Source organism: Jaculus jaculus, chromosome 6 (assembly GCF_020740685.1).
Source record: "Jaculus jaculus isolate mJacJac1 chromosome 6, mJacJac1.mat.Y.cur, whole genome shotgun sequence".
Lineage (NCBI taxonomy): Eukaryota > Metazoa > Chordata > Mammalia > Rodentia > Dipodidae > Jaculus > Jaculus jaculus.
Genome location: NC_059107.1, coordinates 16426088 through 16453593, shown reverse-complemented (window position 1 = coordinate 16453593; position 27506 = coordinate 16426088). Strand labels below are relative to the sequence as shown.

The 27506-nt window shown below is 46.0% G+C and overlaps 1 protein-coding gene and 1 pseudogene across 2 annotated transcripts in view; one reads left to right on the top strand and one right to left on the bottom strand.

Annotated features, from left to right (window-relative positions):
• The window catches only part of Ttc1 (tetratricopeptide repeat domain 1), a 35734-nt gene extending 11078 nt beyond the window's left edge, over nucleotides 1-24656 (bottom strand). The window contains exons 1-4 of one of the 2 annotated variants that reach the window (XM_045152531.1): nucleotides 24607-24656; nucleotides 22665-23024; nucleotides 2856-2916; nucleotides 1431-1543 (exon numbers count right to left, since the gene is read on the bottom strand). In XM_045152531.1, the coding sequence (XP_045008466.1) occupies nucleotides 1431-1543; nucleotides 2856-2916; nucleotides 22665-22991 (501 nt within the window). In that variant the 5' untranslated portion in view covers nucleotides 22992-23024; nucleotides 24607-24656. Of the gene's footprint in view, nucleotides 1-1430; nucleotides 1544-2855; nucleotides 2917-22664; nucleotides 23025-24279; nucleotides 24428-24606 lie in introns of those variants that run through there. The other variant, XM_004657485.2, reaches the window with a different exon arrangement.
• LOC101606368 lies at nucleotides 13695-14822 on the top strand (annotated as a pseudogene).
• Nucleotides 24657-27506: the final 2850 nt, after the last annotated feature.

Genomic DNA, 27506 nt, shown 5'->3' with positions numbered 1-27506 from the left:
CTTTTATCTCAGGGGCGCAAAGGCCCAGTGACAAGGCTGATTGCTGGGAACTGCTTATGCAATATAAAACAATGTTAGTAAGGGGCTGGCTCTGATCTGAAAGCATTTGGATCACACATGATGAAGCCATTTCTTGAGTTGAGACATAGGCAAGCCATGCTACCTTAGACTGCCAACATTGAGAAAAATTCTCTGGTCAATAAACAGAGCTCTAGCCAGGCATGGTGGTGCACACCTTTAATCCCAACACTCGAGAGGCAGAGGTAAGAGGATATATATATATATATCTAAGTTATTTATTTATTTATTTGTTTATTTGAGAGAGAGAATGGGCACACTAGGGCCTCTAGCCACTGCAAACGAACTCCAGATATATGCATCGCCTTGTGTATCTGGATTACATGGGTCCTGGGGAATTGAACCTGGGTTCTCTGGCTTTGCAGGCAAGTATCTTAACTGCTAAGCCATCTCTTCAGGCCCCATTTCCCCCCACCCCCGAAGTAGGGTTTTACCGTAGCTCAGGCTGACCTGGAATTCACTGTGTAGTCTCAAGGTGGCCTCGAACTCACGGCGATCCACCTCCCTCTGCCTCCCTAGTGCTGGGATTAAAGGCGTTTGCCATCATGCCTGGCCCTCCAAAATTATTTAAAAATTTTTTTATTGGCAGCTTCCATAATTATCGACAATAAATCACTATAAATTCCCTGTCCAACCTCACTTCCCCTTCACAAATCCACCTTCTATTGTATCTCCTCCTCTTCTCAATCAGTCTCTCTTTTATTTAGATGTCATCATCTTTTCCTCCTATTATGAGGGTCTTGTGTAGGTGGTGCCAGGCACTGTGAGGTCATGGGCATCCAGGGCATTGTGTGGCTGGAAGATTGCACTATAAGCAGTCCTAGCTTCCTTTGGCTCCTACATTCTTTCTGCCACCCCTTCTGCAAGGGATCCTGAGCCTTGGAGGGTGTGACAGAGATGTCTCATTGACACTCCACCGTCACCACTTCTCAGCACTATGGTGCCTCCTGAGTCATCCTACTGGCATTCGTACTTTTGAGAGAAAAGCCAGATCCTTAGGAACAAGCACCTTTAACTCAAGAGCTTTGGCGTGTCTGCGTTTGAGTCTCGAGCGCGCCCAGCCCAGCAGCAGCAGCTGTGACTGTTTTGGGACCCGCGCTACTCGGCTCCCCGCTTCACTGCCCTGCCCTGCTTCAGTGCAGGCGCCTTCCTTTCCCGAATGCGCTCACTCCGCTACTTTAATGAGGAGTGTTCGCAGGACTCTAGCTCAAGTTTTTCAAAACACTTTCCCAGCCTCTATGCCCTTTTCATCAGTGAGAACACGGACAGGGAAAGAGAACCTGCAACTTAGAGCCCTTAGGCTATGATCCACAGTATAGTCACGTGTTTAAGAAGAGACCAATGACTCGTACCTGCTTCATCCTTGCAGCAGCTCTATTTGAAAACAGAATGGACCTGTCTTTCTGGAAGCAGGACGGGCATAGCTGAATGGCCTGGCTGTAAGACCTTTCGGCTTCGATGTGATCTGTGGGTGAGAAGTTCAGAAAGGGTGAGCACCATGAGCCAGCCCCAACACTGCTGCGCTCCTGGGGTCTCGGAATGCAAAGCTTCCTGTTCTTAGCACTAAGGTTTCAAATGAAAGATGGGCCTAGTCTATCATTCAATCTCCAGCACTGGGGGAAAAAAAAAATATATATATATGTATATACACACACACACACACACATACATATATATATATATCACATAATACATACACATCTCATCATACAAAGAAATTTATCCTAAAAATCTCTAGAGGAAAATACTAATGTTTTTCTATTCCTAAAGTATATGCTCTTTGAGATGAGACAGAAAGCCATCACAATATTAAATAATTTCCCTAAGTTATTGGAAAGAAGCTCAACTTATTCAGAAGCAAATACAGGAAATATGAAGAAATGAGGAACACCTTTCCACTGAAGGCATATTTGGTTCTGGGTTTAATCAGTTTGTTCCTCCAGTGGTTCGTGTGCTGCAGATGGGAGTGCTGAGAGGGGTCCGCTGGGAAGTTCATGTGTTGGAGATGGGGACTTTGAGAGTGGGGCCACTGGGAGGTCCTTAGGTCATCAGAGGTGCTACCCTGGAAGGGAATCCTTGTCTGCAGAAGCAAGTTCTCAGGACGGCAAGTTGTCACAAAGTCTGAGCAGACCCCGAGTCTCTCCCACCGCTCCTGTTTAGTTTGAGGTATGATTCCTTCCTCTCACCCCATCACTGGCTATAGGGTACTCACCAGAGGAGGCACTATGCTTTTTTGGACTTTTAGCCTCCAAAACTGTGAATTAAGTAATAAACAAAACTTTTTTTTAAAATATAAAGTTAGCTCGCTTTCATATATTTTGTAACAGGAACTACAAGCTGATACAACAAAGGAAAAGGCACATGGAAGAACACAGAAAGTCGCTGGGTGTGACAGCACATGCCGGTGGCCACAGCACACGGGCTAGGTAGTGGGACGTTGCTTCAACAAACAGTAAGAACGGGAGGTGAAGGCCTAGCGCTGCAGTGACTGGAATGCGGACTCCACTTTTACACTGATGCATCGAGGTTAGGCATTTCTGAAGCAATGCATGTGTTACCCCAACATCTACATTAACAGATTCTGACACAAAATGATGCCAAGAGATGCGCGGTGACTGAGGATGATCCACAGCTGAGACAAGACAGCTCCAGGCGCGGGAGAGCAGCGCACAGGGGAGCAGCTAGACACGGCAGCTGCTTCCAGGGCTCCTTGGTGAGTCCTCAGCTCCAGAACAGAACGAGGTCATGTGACCAGGCCTCAGTCCATCAGCTCTTACCTCCTTTCTTGAACTGCTCATTCCCCTCCTCCTTCAACTTAGTGCTCTCTTCTCTTCTTTTCTGAAAGATATTAAAGAAGGATTCAGTCTCTCACAGTACTATAAATGAACAAAAAGGCAAGCTTTCTTCATTCTCTAGATTATAGACAGCAAGTTAACTTTTTAAAATATTTTTACTGGCATGGTGGCACATGACTTTAATCCCACCACTCGAAAGGCAGATGTAGAAGGATCATTGTTAGTTCAAGGTCAACCTGAGACTAGCGTGAATTCCAAGTCAACTTGGGCTAGAGCAAGACCCTGCCTTGAAAAAACAAAAATAAACAAAACCAAGGTTGGGCGTGGTGGTGCACACACACCTTTCACCCCAGCACTTGGGAGGCAGAGGCAGTAGGACGGCTGAGAGTTCGAGGCCAGCCTGAGACTACACTAATCACAGTATATTACAGTTATGGAAGTTAATCATTAAAGGACCTCTCTTTATGGGCTGGGTTAAAGGAGCACATTCTCTCCTCTTGGCTTCTTCTAACAACTCAAATTCACAGGTGGCCACAGGCACGTAGCACACATCACAAAGACAGAGCACATGTCACCCTGCAGAGTAAAGTCGGCTCGTGCTGAATCTGTGTGCACTTTCTACCAGGAACATCATGACGATGTGGATGCCATAAGTCAGAATGGAAGAAGTATTTGGAGGCCTGGCTTCCATTTTTGGACAGTTAAAAAAAAATTATTTGTAAGCAGTGAAAGAAGACAGAGAATGGGCATACCAGGGCTGCCAGCCACTAAAAACGGACTCCAGACACATGTGCCACTTATCAAACTCAGGTAATTAGGTTTTGCAGGCAAGTACCTTAACTGCTGAGCCATCTCTCCAGCCCTGACTTTTTTTTTTTAAAGAATTTTTATTTTATTTATTATTTATTTATGAATGAGAGAAAGAGGCAGAGAGAAGGGCGGCGGGAAAGAATGGGCATGCCAGGGCATCTAGCTATTGCAAACAAACTCCAGACATATGTGCCACCTTGTGCATTTGGCTTACATGGGTACTAGGGAATTGAACCTGGGCTCTTAGGCTTCATAGGCAAATACTTTAACTGCTAAGCCACCTCTCTAGCCCCAGTTGGGGTTTTGAATGCCAAGAACAAACTATCCCAAGCAAGTGATTCTTGGGAACAGATTTACTGGGATGAGACCAGGAACCCTGAGAATCAATGGGAAACAAAGCCTATGCTAAGACAGCTAGCTAGGGTGAAAAGTGATGCTCCTAATTCAAAAGGCAGAAAACAGGGCTGGAGAGATGGCTTAGCAGTTAAAGCACTTGTCTGCAAAGCCTAAGGACATAGGTTTGATTTCCCAATACCCACATAAGCCAGATGCACAAGTTGGCACAAGCATCTGGAGTTTGTCTGCAGTGGCTAGAGGCCCTGACATGGCCATTCTCATTCTCTTCCCCTCTCAAGTAAATAAATGAATAAAAAGAGCAGAACAGCTGGATATGGTGGCACATGCTTTTAATCCCAGCCCTCAAGGAGCAAAGGTAGTAAGATTGCTCTGAGTTTGGAGGCAGCCTGAGACAACATAGTGAATTCCAGGTCATCCTGGGCTAGAGACAGACCCCACCTCAAAAAACCACAAAAAGAAAAATAAAAAAACAGAAAATGTTAGCATGCTTTTAGTCAAAGCCTGGCCAATATAGGATTGTAATGGTGGCAGATCAATTTTAGCCATCCCCTTTTCTGGTCTCACTTGATCTACACTCAGGGTCTTGGTCCGAAGAATCCAGTAGGCCACACATAGGTCACATGGCTTGATGACAGTTAGGAAGTGGAGTGACAGACCCAGCTGCTGCCACCTGACAAGATGACAGCACAGGAGAATTCCTCGGAACAGAAAGAGGGGCTGGATGCTGACCATCCAAGGAAACCCCTGAAGAAATACAGTTGACAGATATTTTAGGAAAGGGAGACGGCGCAGTGGACAAGGTGCTTGCCATGTAAGCATGTGTCCCAAGCTTTAGACCCCAGGAGAATTTCCCAGAAGCACGAAGACCAGGTGGCCTGGCAAACCCAGGGGTGAACAACACAGAGAATGAGACGCTGCCTCAGGGAGGTGAGACAAGGACTAGCCCTGGAAAGCTGTTCTCCAACTCCACGTGTGCTCACACGCACACAGACACCATGCACACACACCACAGAAAGAGAAGGCATCTGGTCACTGCAGTGCATGTCCATCCTTTAAGAACTGTTTCTTCTGTTTTAACTCTAGCTTCAACCTCCTTTCTGTTCCTTTTTTCCCTGGCTTTTTTGAGGTAGGGTTTCACTCTAGCCCAGGCTGACCTGGAATCGATGATGCAGTCTCTCGGCGATCCTCCTACCTTTGCCTCCCGAGTGCTGGGATTAAAGGTGAGCACCACACGCCCTACCTTTGTTCCATGATGTGCTCTTCAAAGACAACTCGTGGGCAAGGTTCTGCAGAGAGGTGCCAGAGCCGGCCAGCTGACGGTCCCAGGGGAGATCTAACAAGCCAATTATTCCTTGGTAAATTTACAACACGAGGTTTCCAATGGGCAAAGATTAGATACTCAGAGAAGAATCAATCAGGGCCAGTCTGAGAAATTTCTCCATTTCTTTTCTTCCTTTTTTTTTTTGGTTTTTGAGGTAGGGTCTCACTCTAGCCCAGGCTGACCAGGAATTCACTATGTAGTCTCAGGATGGCCTCGAACTCACAGCAATCCTCCTACTTCTGTCTCCCAAGTGCCGTGATTCAAGGCGTGCACCACCACGCCAGACTCCCATTTCTTTTTTTTTTCTTTTGAAATATTTTGTTTATTTATTGGAGACAGAGAGGAGAATGGGTACCCCAGGTGTCTTCAGCCACAACAACTGAACTCCAGATGCATCTACCACCTTGTAAGCATGTGGCTTACATGGGTACTGGGGAATCAAACCTGTGTCCTTTGGCTTTGCAGGCAAGTGCTAAATGCTAAGCCATCTCTCTAGCCCTCTCCATTTCTTTATAATTAAGAGGACTGAAAGTTGAACCATCAAGACAAAGGTTCTAGAATATAATCATGAGGGCAACATTCGGCTGGTAACTTGTGACCGAGCACAGAGCAGACCCCGGAAGGAGCTGCCGCAGCCTGCCACACACCGTGTAAAGGAGGGAGGGTTAATGCCACCACCGTGTTCAACATCTCCTAGGAAACAGCTAAGAATAACGCTCTGCAGAGAAAGCTGATCTTCCAGCTATGCCGAGAGCTCGACTTCATCCCAGAAAAAAGCCTGGCGTTTGTTCTGCTGCCTGCACACGCTTTCTCTAAAGGACAGTGGACGCAGAGGGCGCCGGGACCAGAGGTCCTCACACGCTGTCACAGGGCCGCCCTCACACGTCAGCTGGCAGCACCGACCTTCTGCAGCACAGCCGGGCATCGGTCTCTCCGGGAGTTCTGTTCCGCGAGCAGCTTCTCATCCCCGCACAGCTCCTTCTACTTTCATAGAAACGGGTTCAAGACCATTCTAAGGCTCTTTTCCCAGCACTCCTTCCCTTCACCAAAGACTCAGAGGGAAGTAGTGACTCTGTAAGTCATCACAGGAACTGGCAAAGAAAGTCCCCAACAGCGAGTGCCCTTGCTTGCTGACCGGAATCCCTCCCTCCTCAGGCAGTCACTGGTCCTGGGCCTCACCATGTAGGCCAGGCTAGCCCCCAACTCTCGATGCATGCTGAGATTACAGGTGTGAGCCACCACTCCTGGCAGGTAAAGCTACACACTTTTGGCCCAGAGCAAGTTCAAGGCCTGCCTAAAAATTTTAGCAAGAGCCTATCTCTCTCTCTCTTAAGGCTGAGGGTGGATTTGACTTAGTGGTAAACCATTTGCCTAGCATATGTGTAGTTCTTGGTTTCAATCCCATCACTGCAAACAAAACACAGAAACAAATTCTTACTCTTTATTCTACATCAAATTTTCATTCCAAACTTTAGCTTCCATCTTACCCCCAGGCCTTCTCCTCTAGTCTGATCTCATTACTGCCTTCCAACGTGGGCCTGCGCCGTCTCCACTGCACCCGTGCTGCTTCTCACACCCACGCGTGGCCTCATCTACACGTCCACCTGTGGAACAACCCTCCCAGCTCCCTTTTCCAAACCCCCAGACCAAATTTCCCTTCCCTCTGACAGCCTCCCTTCCAGGTGGCTTCTCCCTCATCATCTTTTTTTGAATACAGACTACATATAGTATCTCTAATTTCAGACTTTAATTCTGCCTTATAGGCTTTATAAAAATTCTCAACAAAGCACTGAGAAAGATGGGCTGTTACTATATAAATAATTTCCCAGGTTGTAGGGCTAAGAATGGGGCAAGATGGCTCTTGTGAAGGCTGCGCTCAACACATACACTTATGGGGTCTTTCACACTACATGCCAGGTACTCAGCCCCCCCAAATTTCCTGCCCAAGCCTTCACTGCCCCAACTCCATAAGCCTTTTACCTGGGTTTGTCTTCCTCAGAGTAGAGTGTTCTACAGGTATATGCAATATTTCAGTTACAGTGTTTTGTACTTTGCCTGTCTTGGACCTGGAATTGGCCTTTGCTCCAAGGACTCCTGGGTCCTTTCAATATGAACTGGTATTTTGAGAACCCTGGTTCCTATACAGATGCTCCCTGACTTAGAAATGCATAACAGCCTTGAACTACCAAACATTATAGCCACACAGCATAATGCAGGGAACTGCTGGCCCGCCCACCCTAGTGACTGTGTGGCTCCATGGGAGCTACAGGCTCCCTGAATCCTGTCAAAGAGTGCCAAATTCCAAACTCCAAAGAGCATTCCTGGGACAGGAGACAAAAGAGGATAATGTGATAAGAGGAAGACCAAATTACAGTATGTTCATATATTAAAATTCCCAACAGGATAAAATAAGATGTAGAGTTTCTACTAAATACATTACTACTTTCACATGATTTTAAGTTGAAAAATCATAAATAAAACCACTTCAGGTTGGAGACTATGTACTTACCTACCAGGTCTATTCTACAACAAACAAGGCTTTCAAAATCACTACACAAATATCATGATCAACAATAATCTACTACAGCAGGGTGCAGTGGCTCACACCTACAAACCTGATAACTCAAGATGTTGAGGCAGGAGGATCCCTTTGAGTTAAAGGCCAACCTGGGCTACACAATGATCCTGCCTTCAAAACACACACACAAATAAAAAAACAAACAAAACCTTCTATGTAGCTGGGTGTGGTGAGAATCACCCTCAAGTTCAAGTAAACAAGCCTGGTTCACACAGTAAGTTCCAGACCACCTAGGGCTAAAGAGCGAGATCTCGTCTCAAACAAACAAAACCAAACCCAACATTTTCTATTTACTGAGGGTACTGTACTGGCTGCTAAAAAATGAATGAATTTCCAAAATCACCTGAATTAATAGTATACATGTCTTTTGTTTTGTTTTCTAGGTAGGGTCTCACTCTAGCTTAGGCTGACCTGGAATTCACTATGTAGTCTCAGGGTGGCCTTGAACTCATGGTGATCCTCCTACCTCTGCCTCCCGGGTGCTGGGATTAAATGTGTGCAACACTATGCCCAGTATTTGACCCAAGTATCCTTCCATAATAACATTAAATAGCCAAGGTCTTAAAAATTATGCACTGTGGTCGGGCATGGTGGCGCACGCCTTTAATCCCAGCACTAGGGAGGCAGAGGTAGGAGGATCATCAAGTGTTTGAGGCCACCCTGAGACTACATAGAGAATTCCAGGTCAGCCTGGGCCAGAGTGAGACCCTACCTCCAGAAACAAAACAAACAAAAAAATTATGCACTGTAAATCAGGTAATAGTGATTCACACCAATAATCCTAGCAGGCTGAGGTAGGAGGATTGCCATAAATTGGAGGCTGGCCTGGGTTTTAGTCAGTTTCAGGTCAGCCTCAGCTGAAGTGAGACCCTACCTCAAACTAACAACAACAACAAAAAAAGAAATCATACATAAAAAATGTACATTGCAGGGCCTGGAGAAATGGCTCAGTGATTAAGGCACTTGTATGCAAAGCCTAATGATCCGGGTTCAATTCCCCAGTCCCCACATAAAGCCAGATGCACTAAGTGGCATAAGAATCTGGAGTTCGTTTGCAGTGGATAGACGCCCTGGTGTGCCCCTTCTCTCTCTGTTTGCAAATAGATAAATAAATAAAATTGTGCATTGCTTTTTAGTTCTGTACAGAAGATGAGTTGCAATTAACCATGACTTGACTCTAACCTTACCTTGTAATTTCCCATTTTCTAACACAGCAATCCTATCTGCTTCTACTACCTATACTAGATGCCGGATGGCTGTGTCATGCCCACACACAGTATCTACCCGAGTCGAAACTTCATACATACTGGATTCATAGTGAGTTTTCACACCAGTCCTTGTACAAAGCAGCTGAAGTGTGTGCAGAGCACTGGTCTGTGCCAGACAGCATGCTATGAACTTTACAAGGAGAAATCCACTAAAACAGTAAACAAGCCTAAATTCTATTAACTGGGACACATACACACATGGCTAGAGAACTTTCAGTATTTCTGAGTTTTAGTGTAGCCTGGAAAAAAATGGGAAAAAGTACTCTTCTATTCCCTCATCAACCAAGAATGATCCAACAAAGATTCTGCAATTTAGTAGGTAGCTAGAATATTCCTTTTACTTTAGGTCAGTGAGTACAAGATAAATGTCTATTCTGGAGACTTGGAGCTTACAAGTGTATATCCTACCATTCTTAGACTCTTTCACTGGGTAATTTAAAAAGTAACTTTAGGAATCCCATGGTCGGAACGTGTTTGGCAGCTACATGGAGAAGACCAAGAGGCTCTCTCACACCAGCAAGTTTATTTCCTTATCACCACGTATTGGCGGGGCTCTGCTGCCCCTTGCGGCTTTGTGAAGTAACTGCAGCAAAGCACCACAGCACTGGTTTTCCCTCAAGCACAGCCAAGAGGGAAGAGTAAAAAAGCCCACACGAGCCTAAGCACTAGACCACAGAGGCGAATGAACACCTTCGGTCTCAGTCCTGCCCAGTGGCTGAGAAGCCTACACGTGGAGTACAAACAGCCAAAGGCATCAGATGACAAATCATTCTTTTTTTTTTTGGTTCTTTGGCTTTTCAAGTTAGGGTCTCATTCTAGCCCAGGCTTACTTGCAGTTCACTATGCAGTCACAGGGTGGCCTTGAATTCAGCGATCCTCCTACCTCTGTCTCTTGAGTGCTGGGATTGAAGTGGTGAGCCACCACACTCAGCTGCCTGGCTTTTTGTAATGGAAAAGAAGTCCCTTAAGAATGATTTGTAGCCAGAATGAAGGTTAGGTTCTATCTGTAACTTAGATTCAAAGATACTCCTTGTAACCTTAAAAGGCCTGTGACTGGTGACAAGAAAAAAAAAATTGTGTGTAAATCGAGTGATGCGTGATTTCAAAGGTATTAAGACTGAAAACTTCTTTTGGTTGGTTGGTTTTTGTTTGTGTGAGGCAGGGTCTCACTCTAGCCTAGAATGACCTGGAATTCACTATGCAGCCCAGGCTGGTCTTGAACTCATGGCGATCGCACTTCAGCCTATGGAGTGCCAATATACTTGGTGTCTTACCCTTCTAGTAAAAAGAAGATAGACAAGAGCTGGAGAGATGGCTTAGTGGTTAAGGCACTTGCATGCAAAGCCAAAGGACCCAGGTTTGATTCCCAGAATCCATATAAGCCAGGTGCACGAGATGGCACATACATCTGTAGTTTGTTTGCAGTGGCTGGAGGCCCTGGAATGCCCATTCTCTCTCTCAAATAAGTAAAAACTAAGATTCCATTTTCTGTCCCCAGAGCCCATGGTGGGTGATGAGCTGGTGGTGGATGCCATCTTTGGTTTCAGCTTTCAAGGTAACATTGTGGTGCCATTCCGCAGCCTCCTGAGTGGACTCAGTGCGGCCAGCATGGACACTCCCCTGGGATATGAGGAGATGGAGGGAAACTGGAAGGGTCCAGCCAGACTTGCTCATTTCACTGACAACGTCTAAAGTCTGCAGACCAGTTCACTCATCATTGCCATTTCTTGGTGGTTTGTTTTGTATTACCTGCACTGCAGAAGTACAACCTGGCCTGCCATTCTCCTCTGACACTGAGCGTCTACTATCTACAAGAGGGAGGAGGCAAGCTTCTCCAGTAAAGACTTGGTACACCTACTCAAAAACAGAAAAGTGGGGCTGGAGAGATGGCTCAGGCGTTAAAGAGCTTGTCTGCTGAGCCTGACACCAGTACCCATGTAAAGCCACATGCACAAAGTGGCACATGCATCTGGAGTTCATTTGCAGTGGCAAGAGACCATGGCACGTCCATATTCTCTCTGCAAATAAATAAAACATAAAAAACAAAAACCAGGAAAAAGGGCTGGAGAGATGATTCAGTGGTTAAGGCACTTGCCTGCAAAGCCTAAAGACTCAAGTTCAACTCCCCAGTATTCATGTAAAGAAAGATGAACAAAGTGGGCCATGCATCCGGAGATCATTTGCAGTTGCTGGAGGCCCTGGCACACCCATTCTGTCTTTGGTGGCCTTGAACTCACAGTGATCCTCCTACTTCTGCCTCTCCCTAGTGCTGGGATTAAAGGCATATGCCACCACGCCCAGCCTCCCTGCCTATTGCTCTCTCAAATAAATAAATAAATAAATAAATAAATAAATAAATAAATAAATAAATAAGGGCTGGAGAGATGGCTTAGCAGTTAAGCGCTTGCCTGTGAAGCCTAAGGACACTGGTTCAAGGCTCGATTCCCCAGGACCCACGTTAGCCAGATGCACAAGGGGGCGCAGTGTCTGGAGTTCGGTTGCAGTGGCTGGAGGCCCTGGCGCGCCCATTCTCTCTATTTGTCTCTTTCTGTGTGTCTGTCGCTCTCAAGTAAACAAAAAATTAAAAATAAATAAAAAATTTAAAAATAAAATAAAAAAACAGGAAGGAAATGTCCATTTTCCAAAACTCAATTTAACAAACATAAATCCACTTAGCTGGGGGCAGTGGCACGCACTAACCCCAGTATTCAGGAGACAAGAGACAGGAGGATTGCTAGCAGCATGGGCTTTACAGCAAGACCCTTTCTCAAAACAAACCAGAAACAAATGTGTTGTACAGCCCACATTCTGTCCCACCAGTCACTCTTAGACGGTGAGCAAGCCCACTCGGTACGCTTCTCCTAATGCTGGATGTGGTCAGTGTGGCTTACACATCTGTATGTGGCTCTCTGCCTGCCAAAAAATTCTGGACACATTCATGCTACATCAAAATTCTAGGCTTGGGAGATAGCTAGGTGCTTGCGAAGCATGCCAGCCAGCGTTCAATTCCCCAGGACCCACATAAAGCCAGATGCACAAAGTGGTGCATATGTCTGGAGTTCATTTGCAGGGGTAGGTGCCCTGGCATGCCCATACTCACTCTTTCTCTCTCAAATAATAATAAAGAAGACCTATGGGACTGCTTGTTAACACAGAAGATGCCTAGCAGTCACCTCAGGGGTCAGTAGCTAATAAGATTCCCATAATTCACAGGCACCATTAAGCATGAAACCAGTGAGCTACCCAAAGGGATCTTCCTCCATCAACATAAGCAGCACAGAATGCCATCTGCCTTTTCCTTTTCTTTTCTCTTTTTTTTCAAGATAGGGTCTTGCTCTAGCCCAAGTTGACAAGGAATTCACTATTGTAGTTTCAGGGCGGCCTTGAACTCATGGTGATCCTACCTTTGCCTCCCAAGTGCTAGGATTAAAGCCTTGAGCCACATGTCTGGCGCCCCATCTGTCTTCTCTACTAGCAAAGAACGTAAAAGACCCCACACACTCTCAAATGCTTTACAGCAATAGCTTTATTTCCCTGGCTTAAACTCAGGACCAGAAACCTAGAGTTCCTTCCAGTTCCTAAATCCCAGAGTTGATTCATTCACTTGCTGGTAATGTACATTAGCTCCAGCTGTGGGTATTACAGTAAGTTATTTAAATGGATACTTGAGTCGAAATGAACTTACATGACAGGAAAGAGAAACAAGATCTGAGCTTGCTCACGGGTTAGCAGTCAGTCTCAGTTCAGTTACAGAAGGGATTGTATGATCTGGAAATAATCATGAGAGTATTCCCTGCAGACATCCAAGTTACAACCCGGGTAAGACTGAAAATGATGTAATGAGGAGGCAGAAACATGGAAATCAGCATCAAGTGTAGGAAAAATGAGAGGGTTGGAGAGACTGCTCCGTGGTTAAGGTGTCTACCTGCAAAGCCAAGCGACCTGAGTGAGTATCCACCCAAATCCGGGTACCTGGAGTTCATCAGCAGAGGCCCTGGTGTGCCCATTCCCCCTCTCTGCTTGTAAATAAATAAATTTTTGTGTTTTCTTTTTCAAGGTGGCATTTCACTCTGGTCCAGACTGACCTGGAATTAACTATGTAGTCTCAGGGTGGCCTTGAACTCACAGTTATCCTCCTACTTCTGCATCCTGGCTTTTAAATAAAAATATATTTCTTAAAAAAGAAAGGGGCCGGTTTTGGTAGTGCATGCCTTTAATCCCAGCACTTGTGAGGCAGAGGTAGGAGGTTCGGATCACCTTGAGTTTGAGGCCACCCTGAGACTACACAGTTAATTCCAGGTCAGCCTGAGCTAGAGTGAGACCCTATGCCAACAAACAAACAACAACAACAAAAACACAAAAGTTTCTCAGTGGGTGGTGGTGGTTGAGCGTAGCATGTTCACACTGAGGCCAGACTCGGGGAGGATGGTGCCCTGGAGCCCGGTCTTGCTGGGTCGGGGCGGGAGGGGACTGCGCGGGGACCCGCCATGTTGGAGGTGACCCGGAGTCTGCTGCAGCACCGGGGCACCAGCTGTAGGAGGTGCGGACTTCGACTCCTGCAGCCAGCTGGCGGAGGCGACAGATGAGTACCAGATATTAGCAAGACGTCTGCAAAAGGAGGGCCAGGCTCAGCACAATTCTGAATTCGCAGAACAAAAGGAAACCACAGGCAAAATTGCAACATGCTTGGAACTGAGAGCTTTACAGTCCCCAGTCCAAAGAAGAATTTAAACTGGAGGACCTGAAGAAACTAGAACCAATCCCAAAGAATATTCTTAAATATAATAAAGAATTTCCACTTGATGTTCAGCCTGTCCCGTTAAGAAAAATTTTCGTACCTGAAGAAGAGAACGTGGAATATGAAGAGGATGAAGAAGGGGGTGGTGCTGGCACAGCAGATTTTTTTCCTGCTAGAGTTCCTGGTACTTTGCTACCCAGGTTGCCATCAGAGCCAGGAAGGACCTTACTCACTATCAGAATTGAGAAAATTGGTGTGAAGGATGCTGGGCAATGCATCATCCCTATGTTACAGTCAGTGTGAAGGATGTGAATGGCATAGACTTAACTCTGCTGCAAGATACTCCTGTGGCCTAAAGAAGATATATATATTCATTTAAAAAAAATACTTCTATGTTATTTATGAGGGAACAAAGAAGTAGAAAAAGAGAGGGGAAAGGAGAGAAAGAGAATGGGCACACCAAGGCCTCTAGCCGCTGCAAACAAACTCAAGACGCATGCGCCACCTTGTGCATCTGGCTTACGTGGGTCCTGGGGAATGGAACCTGGGTTCTTTGGCTTTGCAGACAAGTGCCTTAACCACTAAACTATTTCTCCCGCCCGTATGTTCATTTTAATGTGGACGCTGAGCTCCAGAAGCACGTTGAAAAATTAACCAAAGGTACAGCTATCTTTTTTGAATTCAAACACTACAAGCCTTTGGAGGAGGTTTACCAGCACCAAGTGTTTTGCTTTCATGGAAGTGGATGAAGTTAAACCTGGGCCCATTGTAACAGAACTGTTACAAGAAACCCACTGACTTTAAAAGGAAGAAACTGCAATCATTGACCAAAAAGCCACTTTATCTTCAACTACATCAAACTTAGCATAAAGAGTGATTCAGATAACAAATAACCTGAACTTCTGTGAATTCTGTGGCTCAGCAGACAGCAGGATAGCTCTGTGGAGCATGTTCACCCCTGGCAGACAGGCCATGAGCCCACCCATGCCAGTGGCCTGCAAGTCCAACGCGGAACTCTACCACAGAACCCGGAGTTCCGCACACCACTGACCTGTGAGACTCCTTTGGATGTGGGCTTAGTGCAGATTTTGACACATATGTTTTTCTTTTCTGTTAACTGTGCAATTGTCTGTTTTCTTATTACCACTACTCCTCCCTACATCCTGGAACAGTACTGTTGTGGTAGAGGTGTGCTGATCTTCACACTTAATACAGCACTAAGAATGTGCTAGAGTTTACTTCTGCTCCAACATACCCTCTTGAGTACTCTGGGTGAGGTGGTAGACTAGCTCTGAACTATTTGGAGAGGAGTTGGTCCAGTTACGCTGCCCAGGAATGTAAGTTTGTAATTGCGGTCGTGTGACTTCACCCTGATCCCGTGGTCCCCCGTTTAGAAATAGCGTGCCTTGGTCACATGAGAATCCCACTGGCAGTGTCCCCAGAGGTACAGTTGACCGTTTCCCCATGACCAGATTGTTTCTCCGAGTAAGCGCCAGCAGTCAGGTGGATTCACTGTTCTGCACTGCATCGCTGTTCTTTCTGATGGATTCTTGGGTAACAGTGGGGCCTTCTCAGAATAATGACAGATTTTTTATATGGGCTAGACGTCTTCTAGATTATGTAATCTAAGAACATTTGAGTCAGATGCTAATGAGATATTGCAGGAATAACTGCTGCTTTCTGACCACTGTGAAACCTTAAATTCTACATACCGCTTCTTACAGTGATGAGTATGTAAATCTGGAAAGATAGTCTTTTTAAAAATACAGGTAGATAGGACTGCCCTGTATTTCCTGTGTACATATACTGACACCCATCCACATGAAAACATTAGCTCATTTTAAATGGACTATTTACATTATTTTTGACTTAATAATTAGGCATAAATAAAACTTTCAAAGCACCTAAGAGGTGGGCATTTGTTACACAGAACATTAAGATTGTGATGGGCTTTCTGTGGACTAGATACACAACTGTGCATTTTAATATTCACTTTAAATGAACAATGTATGAGGGGGCTGCCCTGTCTTTTAAACTAGCGTAATGACCCTCATCATATGAGTCAATGCATTTGCCTTGTAAAATGTGTAACCACAATTGTTTCAGCTCTCACACCTCAAGAGCACTAGTCTTTACTTTCAGTTGTCTACTAAATCAGTTGTTTACTAGATAAATGTTAATTAAAAACTATAATGAGCCTGAAAGAATTTGCCACAAAATTAAAAAAAACAGAAAAAGAAAAACAAAAGAAAAATGAGAAGCAGCCAGACATGGGAGGGGCGGGCCTTTAATCCCAGCCTTCAGGAGAGTGAGGTGGGAGGCCTGGGGCTACAGAGTGAGTTCCAGGTCAGCGGGGATAAAACCGAGAGGAAGAGGGAAAGGACAGGAGGCGCTGTTTCAAGTTAGTCAAGCTACACAGTAAGACCATTTCTTCTTACAGAACCAAGCCCAGTCCTCCTGCAGTGAGCACTAAGAAGCACCCATGTGGACGCCTCACACAAACAGAGCTAACAGCAGCTGATGTGAGCAAACCTGGTGAAACTATTACATGTGCATTTTGGGGAGCTAGTGAGATGGCTCAGTGGTTAAAGGCACTTGCCTGCACAGCCTGATGGTCCAGAGTTCCAGTCCCTAATACCTATGTAACACCAGATGCATATACCTTTTAATCCCAGCACTTGGGAGGCAGAGGTAGAAGGACTGCTGTGAGTTTGAGGCCATCCTGAGACAACATTGTGAATTCTAGGTCAGCCTGGGTTAGAGCAAGATCCTATCTCCAAAATAAGGGGGGGGGGGGTGCGGATGTGAATCACACAGGTGTTTAGAGCTGTCAACAACCATCAGATTGTCATGACAGAACTTATATTCTTATTCTTTTCCATTACATGTAAATTATACCTGATTTTTTTTTTAAAGCAAGATGTATTGCTTTTTGGAATACTAAATTTATAAATAAAAAGTATCTTAAACATACTTGTAGAAAACATAAAAATATCATTTCCTGACCTAGGAGACCAAAGTTTTACTACATGGAGGGCAGGCAATATAGCTTTCATTTTCTTTCTTTTTAAAAATATTTTTACTGGGCTAGAGAGATGGCTTAGTGGTTAAGGCACTTGGCTGCAAAGCCAAAGAACCTCGGTTCGATTCCCCAGGACCCACGTAAGCCAGATGCACAAGGTGGCATATGTGTCTGGAGTTCATTTGCAGTGGCTGGAGGCTCTGGCGCACCATTCTCATTCTTCCTCTCTCCTTGTGTTTCTCTAAAGAAATATTTTTACTTATTTATTTGTGTGAGTGTGTGTATGTGTAAGAGTGTGAGTATGGGCACTGCAAACAAACTCCAAATGCACTGTGTGCATTGGCTTTATATGGGTCCTGGAGAATCAAACCTGGGCTGTCAGGCTTTGCAAGCAAGTTCTTTAACCCTGAGCAATCTCCCCATCCCTAGCTTACATTTGCAGATCCAGACAGCACTATCAAATCTCCTACAGTGTCAGCACAACGTACTTGAAGTATAAATAGAGGATTGTCAATTTTTTGGGGGGGGGAGGGGCAACAGGTTCTGCTATGTAACCCAGGCTAGCCTGGATCTCACTACATAACCCAGTCTTCCCTCAAATTTGTAAGTCTCCTGACTTATTCTCATTAAGATTACAGGCATCCACCATCATGCCCAACTACCTTTAAACAGGTATCTAATCATTTCTTTAAAAGATACATTTATAGCTGGGCGTGATAGTGCATGCCTTTAATCCCAGCAGAGGTAGTTGGATTGCCGTGAGTTCAAGGCCACCCGAGACTCCATAGTGAATTCCAGGTCAGCCTGGGCTAGCATGAGACCCTACCTCAAAAAACCAAAAAAAAAAAAAAAAAAAAAAACCCAAAAAACCAACCACACACACACACACACACACACACACACATACATACACGCACACACACACACGTATATATATATATATTTAGCAGTTAAGGCACTTGCCTGCAAAGCCAAAGGACCTCGGCGTTTCAATTCCCCAGGACCCATATAAGCCAGATGCACAAGGTGGCACATGTGTCTGGAGTTCATTTGCACTGGCTAGATACCCTGAGGCACCCATTCTCTCTCGCGGGCTCTTTCTTTCCCTCAAATAAATAAATAAAAATATATTTACACTTTAATTTATGAATTAAAGAATGGGCATGCCAGGGCCTCTTGCCATGGCAAACAAATTCCAGATGCATGTGCCACTTTGTGCATCTGCCTTTATGTGAGTACTGGGGAGTTGAACCCAGGCCAGCAGGCTTTGCAAGCAAGTGCTTTTAACCCCTAAGTCATCTCCCCATGTATGTTACTTGTATTTACTTAAGAGACAGAGTGAACATGGGCCCAGCCAGGCCTCCTACCACTGCAAATTAACTCCAGGTGTATGTACCACGTGTTCTGGGGGAATCTAACCTGGGTCATCAGGCTTTGCAAGCAAATACCTTTCACCACTGAGCCATCTTCTTAGTTCTTAATCAGTTTCTAAAGAGCATGTATTAGTTATAAGTACTTGATCTTTCTTTCTTTCTTTCTTTCTTTCTTTCTTTCTTTCTTTCTTTCTTTCTTTTTTTTGAGATAGGGTCTCACTCTAGCCCAGGCTGACCTGAAATTCATCTGTAGTCTCATGATGGCCCTGCCCTCACAGCGATCCTCCTACCTCTGCCTCCCGAGTGCTGGGATTAAAGGTGTGCACCACCGCACCCTGCAACTTTGCTTTCTTTCTCTCTCTCTTTCCTTCTTTGTGTGTGTGGTGTGCATGTATCTACATGCTTGTATGTGTGTGGCACATGTGTGTGTATAGGTGCACATGTTGACCAAATGACAATCTAGGGTGTTCAACTCCTCAGCGATGTTGTTCACGCCTTAGAGGTGGGGTCTGTCACTGATCTAAAGTCCACCAGTTAGGCTAGACTGTCCAGCCAGCGAGCTCCAGCAATCCACCTGTTCTTTGCTTGCCCAGGAGTAGGCATACAGGTTTGCCTTGACATGCAAACCAAACAAACAAACCCACTTTCATATTAAACCAAATGATGGGTGAGGGAGATTGCTCAGTGGTTAAAAGCACTTGATTGCAAAGACTGCTGGCCTGGGCTCAATTCTCCCATACCCACATAAAGCCAGATGCACAAAGTGGTGTATGCATCTGGAGCTTGTTTGCAGTGGCAAGAGGTTCTGGTATACCATGCTCTCTTTATTTCTCTCTCAAGTAGATAAACACAAATATGTTTTTTTGTCTATTTTTATTTATTTATTTGAAAGCGACGGACAAAGAGAGAGAAAGAGGAAGAGAGAGAGAGAGAGAGAGAGAGAGAATGAATGGGCGCGCCAGGGGGCCACTGCAAATGAACTCCAGATGTGTGCGCCCCCTTGTGCATCTGGCTAACGTTAGTCCTGGAGAACTGAGCCTCAAACTGGGATCCTTAGGCTTCACAGGCAAGCGCTTAACCTCTAAGCCATCTCTCCAGCCCAAACACAAATATTTTAATAAAACAAAATGATTACATAATGAAGTGTCTATCAGATGCATACCTATAACACCCATGCTCACAAGACTGAGGCAGGAGGATTGTGAGTTCAAGGCCAGGGTTATATATACAGACCCTATCTTAAGAAACAAACCAGGACAGGGTGGCACAAGTCTGAAATTCCAGTATTCTTGGAAGCTGATGCAGGAGTATCAGTAGGATGCTCTAAGTATGAGGTCATCTTAGGCCACACATAAGACCTGGTGTCAAATAAGAACCCAAAGAAAAGGAGAAAAGTGCCGAAGGAGAGAAAGAAATGCGACTTCTCCCTTTCCCATGCTCAGTCCCTTCACAGCGAAGTCTCTTTCCCACACGAGCCCCCACCGCCCACTTACAACCCACTGGCAATCTATCCCCCAAATTTACTGAATGAACTCTTCTGGTGTCATCAACCAACTAGTTCACATTCCTTGTAGGTAAACTCGGACTCTGTGCGAACTCTTCAGACTGCCTTGCTTGTGAGGTAAGAAGGACACAGGGAAGGAGAGTCCGTCTCTAGAAAAGGCGGCGTGCCCAGTTCAGGACCCAGCCCAGGGGCAGAGGAGCAAGAACACGCACATGTGCAGGAAGGAGCATTGTTATTCAATGCTTAATCATACTTAACCATCCAACAGAGCTGAGTTGGAGAATCATTCTTGCTATTATACATCAGGTGTGTAATCTTGGGCAAGTTACTTTACCACTCTAAGCTGTTTCCAGTCAGAGAAAGGTTAATGTAAAAAGGCCCACTGTATTAACCTAAATTAAGTAACCTTTTGGTTTAGTGGCTGCATCATAGTAGATATTCGACAAATGGCATCTCTATCATATATAAGGCAGTTCCTTGAGAGCCAGTCATTGTCTCTGTAATCACAATGCCACCATGGTATTCAGTCAAGAGGATGCTTGCAAGGGATTAACAAAACACAACTTATACCACAGTGGTAAGCAAATTCATACACCAGAAAACATGTTACAGAGCCCAGAAGTCCAAGACAAAGAACTCCAAGTTCAAGGATAAAATAGAAATTTCTTAGTTTAGCAGACGTGCTTGGTGTTTCCCTGCTGTGCTACAGATTTATCTCAGCAAGGACCCAAAGCAATAAGGACACGAAGGAGCAAGCTACTTTTCGCACAGAGGAGGTGGCCCATTATGCACTATTACGCCCATCTCCCTCCCCCCTTCTTTTTTTAACAATATATTTTATTTATTTATTTGAGGGAAAGAGAGAGAGAGAGAGAATATGAATATGGGCACGCCAGGGCCTCCAGCCACCGCAAATGAACTCCAGACATGCGCCCCCTTGTGTATCTGCCCTATGTGGGTCCTGGAGAATTGAATGGGAATCCTTTGGCTTTGCAGGCAAGCATCTTAACCACTAAGCCATCTCTCCAGCCCTCCCTGACAGAATTTGCATACATAGCCTCAAACTCACAATCCTCCAGCCTCTACCTCCAGAGTGCTGAGATTATAGACATGTGGTACCACAACCAGATTGTGTTTGTTTATTTTTTAAACGTACTTGAAAGCAGCTGGGGAAAGGGGGTTAGAATATATGGGTGCGCCAGAGCCTCCAGCTGCTCGAAACCAACTCCAGACGCATGCATCACCTTGTGCATCTGACTTACCTGGGTCCTGGGGAGTTGAACCCGGGTCCTTTGGCTTTTGAGCACTTTAATCACTGAGCCTCCTCTCCAGCCCCTACCTTAGTACTTGCTTTTGAAGACTATTTAAACCAGGTGTGCTAGTGCACACCTGTAACCCTAGCACTTGGAAGGAGGGGCAGAGGGATATTGGGAGTTCAAGGCCTGCTTGGGCTATGTAGCTGTAGCCAGGCCCTAACTCACAAAACAAAAACAAAGGGCTGGGGTTGGCTCAGTGGTTAAAGGTGCTTGCTTACAAAGCCTGCCAGCGGGTGTTCAATCCCTCAGTCGCCCACAAAAACCTAGATGGACGCTTGTTTGCAGTGGCTCACAACCAGCCAAACATGTGACAACACGGGGGGGTGGGTAGGACAAACTGCCATGAGTTTCAGGTCAGCCTGAGGTTACAGAGTAAGTTCCAGGTCAGCATGGGTTACAGTAAGAGCTTGCCTCAAAAAAACAAAACCCAAGGACCTTGGTTCGATTCCCTGGGTCTCATGTAAGCCAGATGCACAAGGTGGTGCATGCATCTGGAGTTTGTTTGCAGTGGCTTGAGGCCTTGGCACACCCATTCTCTGTCTCTCTGCCTGTGTCTTTCTCTCAAATCAATAAATAAAAATAAAATATTAAAAAAAAAAAACCTTTAATAAATACCTAAATGTATCATGTTCATTATGTAACAACCCTGCCCCACCCCCCAATTTCTTAAAAAAGAAAACAAGGGTTGGAGAGATGGCTTAGCAGTTAAGCACTTGCCCGTGAAGCCTAAGGACCCCAGTTCGAGGCTCTACTCCTCAGGACCCACGTTAGCCAGATGCACAAAGCAGCGCACGTGTCTGGGGTTTGTTTGCAGTGGCTGGAGGCCCTGCCGTGCCCATTCTCTATCTATCTCTATCTGCTTTTCTCTCTCTGTCTGTCTCTTTCAAATAAATGCATAATTTAAAAAAATTTAAAAAGCCAAACTAATAGAGTAAAAAAAAAATTTTTTTTTCAGTGTTTAAAGCTGGGCATGGTGGCTCAGCACTCAGAGGCAGAGGCAGGAAGATGGCTTCAAGTTCATTCTACATAGTGTCGTTCAGGTGATCCAGGGCTGCACAGTGAGACTGTCTCAAAACATCAAAAAGGGAGCTGGAGACATGGTTTAGCCGTTAAGGCGCTTGCCTGCTAAAGCCCAAGGACCAAGATGGATTCCTCAGTACCCATGTAAAGCCAGATACACAAAGTGGCACATACATCTGGAGTTGATTTGCAGCAGCTAGAGGCCCTGGGGCTCCCATTCTCCCTCCTTCCCTCTCTTTCCTTCCAAATAAACAGAAATTTAAAAAAAAATCAAAAGGATGTATGGGTGTGGTGGCTCACACCTTTAATCTCAGCACTGAGATAGGAGGCTCACCATGGAACCAAGAAAAACCTGGGCTACAGACTGAGTTTCAGGTCAGTCTGAGCTAGACTGAGACCCTCAAAATAGTAAACAAATAAACTCACAAATGAAACAAAAACCAACAAAAGTCTAGGAGGCAGGTTATGTATAGTAAATCTTCACCTGTTTCTCTTCATCGGGCATGTTTTTCTCCAGCTCCATCAGGTACTCTTCATCCAGTTCAGAGGAAGTCTCGCCATCAGTGCTGAGCTCAACCTTATGCGCTCCCAGCTCCTCATCCTCAAACGAGGCCCGGCAGTCGTGAAAGCGTTCTTCTTCTCCCTGGTCCTCAGGGGCTCGGGCTGACTCACTGTCCTTGAGCAGCTTGCCTGGGGAATGTTGCTTCTCAGGGTCTGCATCGGGAGGGTTGGTGCACTTTGGAGAATCTGTAACCTTCAAGCCACTGAGCAGGTCCTCTGGAACCTTACATGTCTCTGACTTCTCCCCCATGCCGAATTCGGTGAGGGAGGGGAGGCTGAATGTCTGGGAAAGAAAAGCATCTGTCATGCAATAGTCACTATCATGAACACAGTTTTAATTCTGCCTTTCACACCTAATGAAACCTCTGCACCAAGCCCCAAACACACTAACTGCCTTTCACTGGTATTATTAAAAAAGAAAAGCTAGGTGTGGTGATGCATGCCTTTAATTCCAGCACTAGGGAGGCTGAGGTAGGAGGACTGCTGCTGTGAGTTCCAGGTCTGCCTAGGCTAGAGTGAGACCCTATATCAAAAACAAACGAACAAACAAAAAATACCCAATTCACTGTTGGGTGTGATGGTCCATGTCTGTAATCTCATTATCTGAGAGATGGAGGCATTATCAGGAGTTCAAGGTAATCTTTGGCTATATATCAAGTACCAAGCTACTCCGGGCTACATAAAAAAACCCAGACTCAACCCCAAATAGTTTAGCATAACCTCAGTGTCAACCACCATTTTAACGGATAGCTTTTCCTGGTCAAAGAGGACACCAGAATTGCTTCTAACAAAAGAATTTCACCTGATACCAGATCGAATCCAGGGCCTGGCAGTATCTGCAAACATTCTACCACGGAGCTGTGCCCTCAGTCCCTACCCTAATTAAAAAAATTTTTTTTCTTTCTTTTTTGGTTTTTCAAGGTAAGGTCTTGCTCTAGCTCAGGCTGACCTGGAATTCACTTTGTAGTCTCAGGGTGACCTCAAACTCACTGTGATCCTCCTACCTCTGAGTCCCAAGTGCTGGGATTAAAGACAAGTGCCACCACACCCGACCGCCCCACTCTAATTAAAAGACGGACTTCAATGCGAGTTTTTCACGGTCTGCTGTTTGCACGCTAGCAAACTAGGCAGAAACCAAAGTGGTGGCAAGAAGAAACAAAACAGTCCTGATTTTTACTCAGGAAGAGCGACACGTTGGGGAATAGCAAACTACAAGTCCATCTTTGCCACCCCCGCCACAGAAAACCCCAAACAAGTTTCTTGTGGAGCTCAAAATGAAACCCATGTGTCCAAATCGTGCTCGTCAACTTAACAAAAAACGCAAGAGATGAAGCGCAGGTAGCTGACGTGGAGCCGGAGCCACAGTGCAGGAGGCCCAACTCCGGATCCTGGGCCCGGTGTGGGGTTAGATGGGGTGGGTGTCACAGAACCAGCATCGGAAGCAGGTTCTCCACCCTCGCCGCACGCCACCACCTAGGATGGTTAGAAAACCTTTCCGATTTCTAATTTTCTTGACTACTACTGTCGGGCCAGGGCACCTGCAATTCGGATGCGGAGTGTTCTAATGCTCAACGTGCATCCAATGAAACACGGGTGTCGGAAGCTGAGTCAGATCGTCCGCAGTCCCCGCCCCCCTCCCCGCAGCAAGATCACGCCCATGACCCCTGACGGTGTCGCGACGAAGTCCGAATTCGCCCTAGCTCGTTCCCAGAAAAAAAGTTAAAAACAGACAACGGCGCAGATCGCCTGCATGCCGAGGACTCCGTCCGAGAACAGGGACGCAGCCCTCGGGCGCCCGGGGTTAGGACGGGGTTCGCCCGCACCGCCCACAGCATCCCCGCCGCGAGACCCACGGGGATACGCACAGCCTCACAGCTCCTCTGCTCTCCACCTTCCCAGCTTCCCAGGCCTTCTACTTCCGCCCAGCCAGGGGCACTTCCGGATGCGCCGGCCAATGGCGTCGCTGTGCGCAAAGCGCTCTGGGAAATGTAGTGCGGCTGGGGGGAGACAGGGCGCCCACGGAGGGGCGTGACGTCATTGCGCGGGCCGGAGTGCGGGCGCAGGTGCTTGTCACTTGTTGAGAAACTCCTCCGCCGACGCTTCTCGCGCTGGCGATGGGGTGACGACCCTGCAATCGAAACCTTGTCCAAATACCCCAGTGTTCTCCACAGCCTCCTCTTCCAGGGGTCGGCTACCAGACCAACAGTTTTCATCATGCTAATTTATTATTTACGTCTTTGCACTCATTTTAAATGCAATAATTATTTGCTGGGGATGGAGAGATGGCTCAGCGGTTGAAGGCGCTTGTTTGTAAAGCCTGATGGCTCCGGTTCGATTCCCCCAGTACCCACGTAAAGTCAAAAGCACAGAGTGGCGCGTGGAATTGGTTTGCAGTCGCAGGAGGCCCCGCTGTGCCCGTAAATCCCCCTCCCCCGCCTCTCTCTCAAATAAATAAACAAAAATATTTATTTATTTATTTGAGAAGAGAAAGAGAATGGGTGCTTCATACTGGCTGGTCCTGAAATTCTTTTTTTTAAAAAGTATTTTATTTGTTTGAAATACTTAATTTGTTTATTTGAGAAAGAGAGGTAAATAGAGAATGGGCAATGCCAGGGCCTCTAGCCATTGCAAACAAACCCCAAGCCCTTGCGTATCTGGCCTTATATGGGTACTAGGGAATCGAACCTAGGCCCTTTAGCTTTGCAGGCAAACACCTTAATTACTAAGCCATCTCTCCATCATTTTTGTTTGTTTGTTTGTTGTTGTTGTTTTCAAGGCACCGTCTCACTCTAGCCCAGGCTATACAAGGAAAATTAAGGGGAAAAGATCCCTTCCAACCCAAAATCTTGGTTGATTTCTCTGTGTGTCTCCGTTTCTCTCTCTCTCTCTCTTAGATAAGGTCTTATTCTGTAGCCTAGGCTGTCCTTGAACTCACAGCAATCTGTATGCCTCAGCCTGCCAAGTGCCAGGATTATAGGTATTAACCACAACATCCAGCTTGGTTGAAGCCTTTTGCTTGATGGGAGTCAAAAAGTGCTGTGGAGATTACCTGCTGAGAGACAGCATTCATTTAATTATTTGAGGTGGGGGTGGGGGGAAGAATTGAGAGGGAGAGAGAGAGGGTGGGAGGGGGGGGAGAAAGGGCTCACCAGGGCCTCTAGCCACTGCAGAGGAACTCCAGATGCATGTGGTACTTTGTGAATCTGGCTTTACCTGGATCCTGGGGAATTGAACCCAGGTTGTCAGTTTGTGCAAGCAAGCACCTTTAACCACGAAACCATCTCTGTGGCCCTGGAAGTTATTTTTATTACCAATGACACGATTGAAGCTCCAAGAGGATGGAACGTTTTCCCCAAGGTTACAGCTAGTGGAGAGCAGAGCAGAGCACAGATTTCAAGCTTGGTCTAACCACAGAGTCCATGTTCTTCTTCTTCAAGGTAGGGTTTCACTCTAGCCCAGGCTGACCTGGAATTCACTATGTACTCTCAGGGTGGCCTTGAACTCATGGAAATCCTATCTTTGCCTCCATAGTGCTGGGATTAAAGGCATACGCCACCATGTCTGGCTCTTTTTTTTTTTCAAAATATATTTTATTGATTTATGAGAGAAAGAGGAAGGGAGGGAGGGAAGGAAGGAGAGAGAGAGAGACACAATGAGCTCGCCAGGGCCTCCAGCCACTGCAAAGGAACTCCAGATGCATGTGTCACTTTGTGCATTTGGCTTTACATGGGTACTGGGGGATTGAACCCGGGTCCTTAGACTTGGCAGGCACGTGCCTTAACCATGTAGCCATCTCCCCAGCCTCAGAATCCAAGTTCTTCTAGAGGACAAAGAAGCTGGGCAGACACAGTCACCTTAATTGAAAAAAAGGGAGAGATGCTTTGAAAGTGACTTATATCTATAAAAATACTTGTGGATATATATTTGGCAGAGCAATCCCATAGTTGTTTTTGGTGTTGGGCAAATGGCTCTGAGCCAGATGAAAAGAGGCTTCCCTTGCTCGTGGTGGATGGATGAAAGGACCAAACGAAATGGAGACTGGCAGTCTTGGAAGAAGTCACTCAGAAAGTGACCAAGCCTAGCGTTCTGCTGTGACCTGCCCCACCCCCATTCGTCCTCAACCTTGGACATAGGCCCAGAAAAAGGGAGACCTCAGAGCTTCTTCCATAAACAGAAGAATAGAGCTAGCATATTTGTCTCTCTAGGACACATCAGCTGGAACAAATAATTTATTCTGAGTCATGAAACATTTCCACCCCTTCTTACTATATTCAGTATCGATTCCTGTGTTAAAGTACAGTGTGCCGTGCTCCTGATACAAACCACTGTGCGTTCAAGTGGAAGGCCACCTTTCCCTTTCCTCTCTTTTCTTGTTTTGAGATGAAGTTTCACTCAAGCCCAGACTGAGCTGGAACACACCCTGTACCCTAGGCTGGCTTTGAACTCCCAGTGATCCTTCTACCTCAGCCTCCTGAGTGTTAGGCTAAAGATGAGCACCACCAATACGTGGTGTATGTTGTGTGCGGTGTATGCTTGTGTGTGTGAAGACACGCACGTGCAGTGCGGGTGTGTGCAGAGGCCAGAAGAGAGCCTCCCTCCGGGGGCTTCTGCATAGCTCACCTGCGGGCTTCCCTGAGACGAGACGGCTCTCTCTCAGCCCTGAGCTTCTACTGCTTCTGGCCAGCAAGAGCAGTGACTCTGGTCTCTGCCCCTGCAGAATGGGAGTACAGACATGTGTGACTGTGCTCAGCATTTTATTTATTTA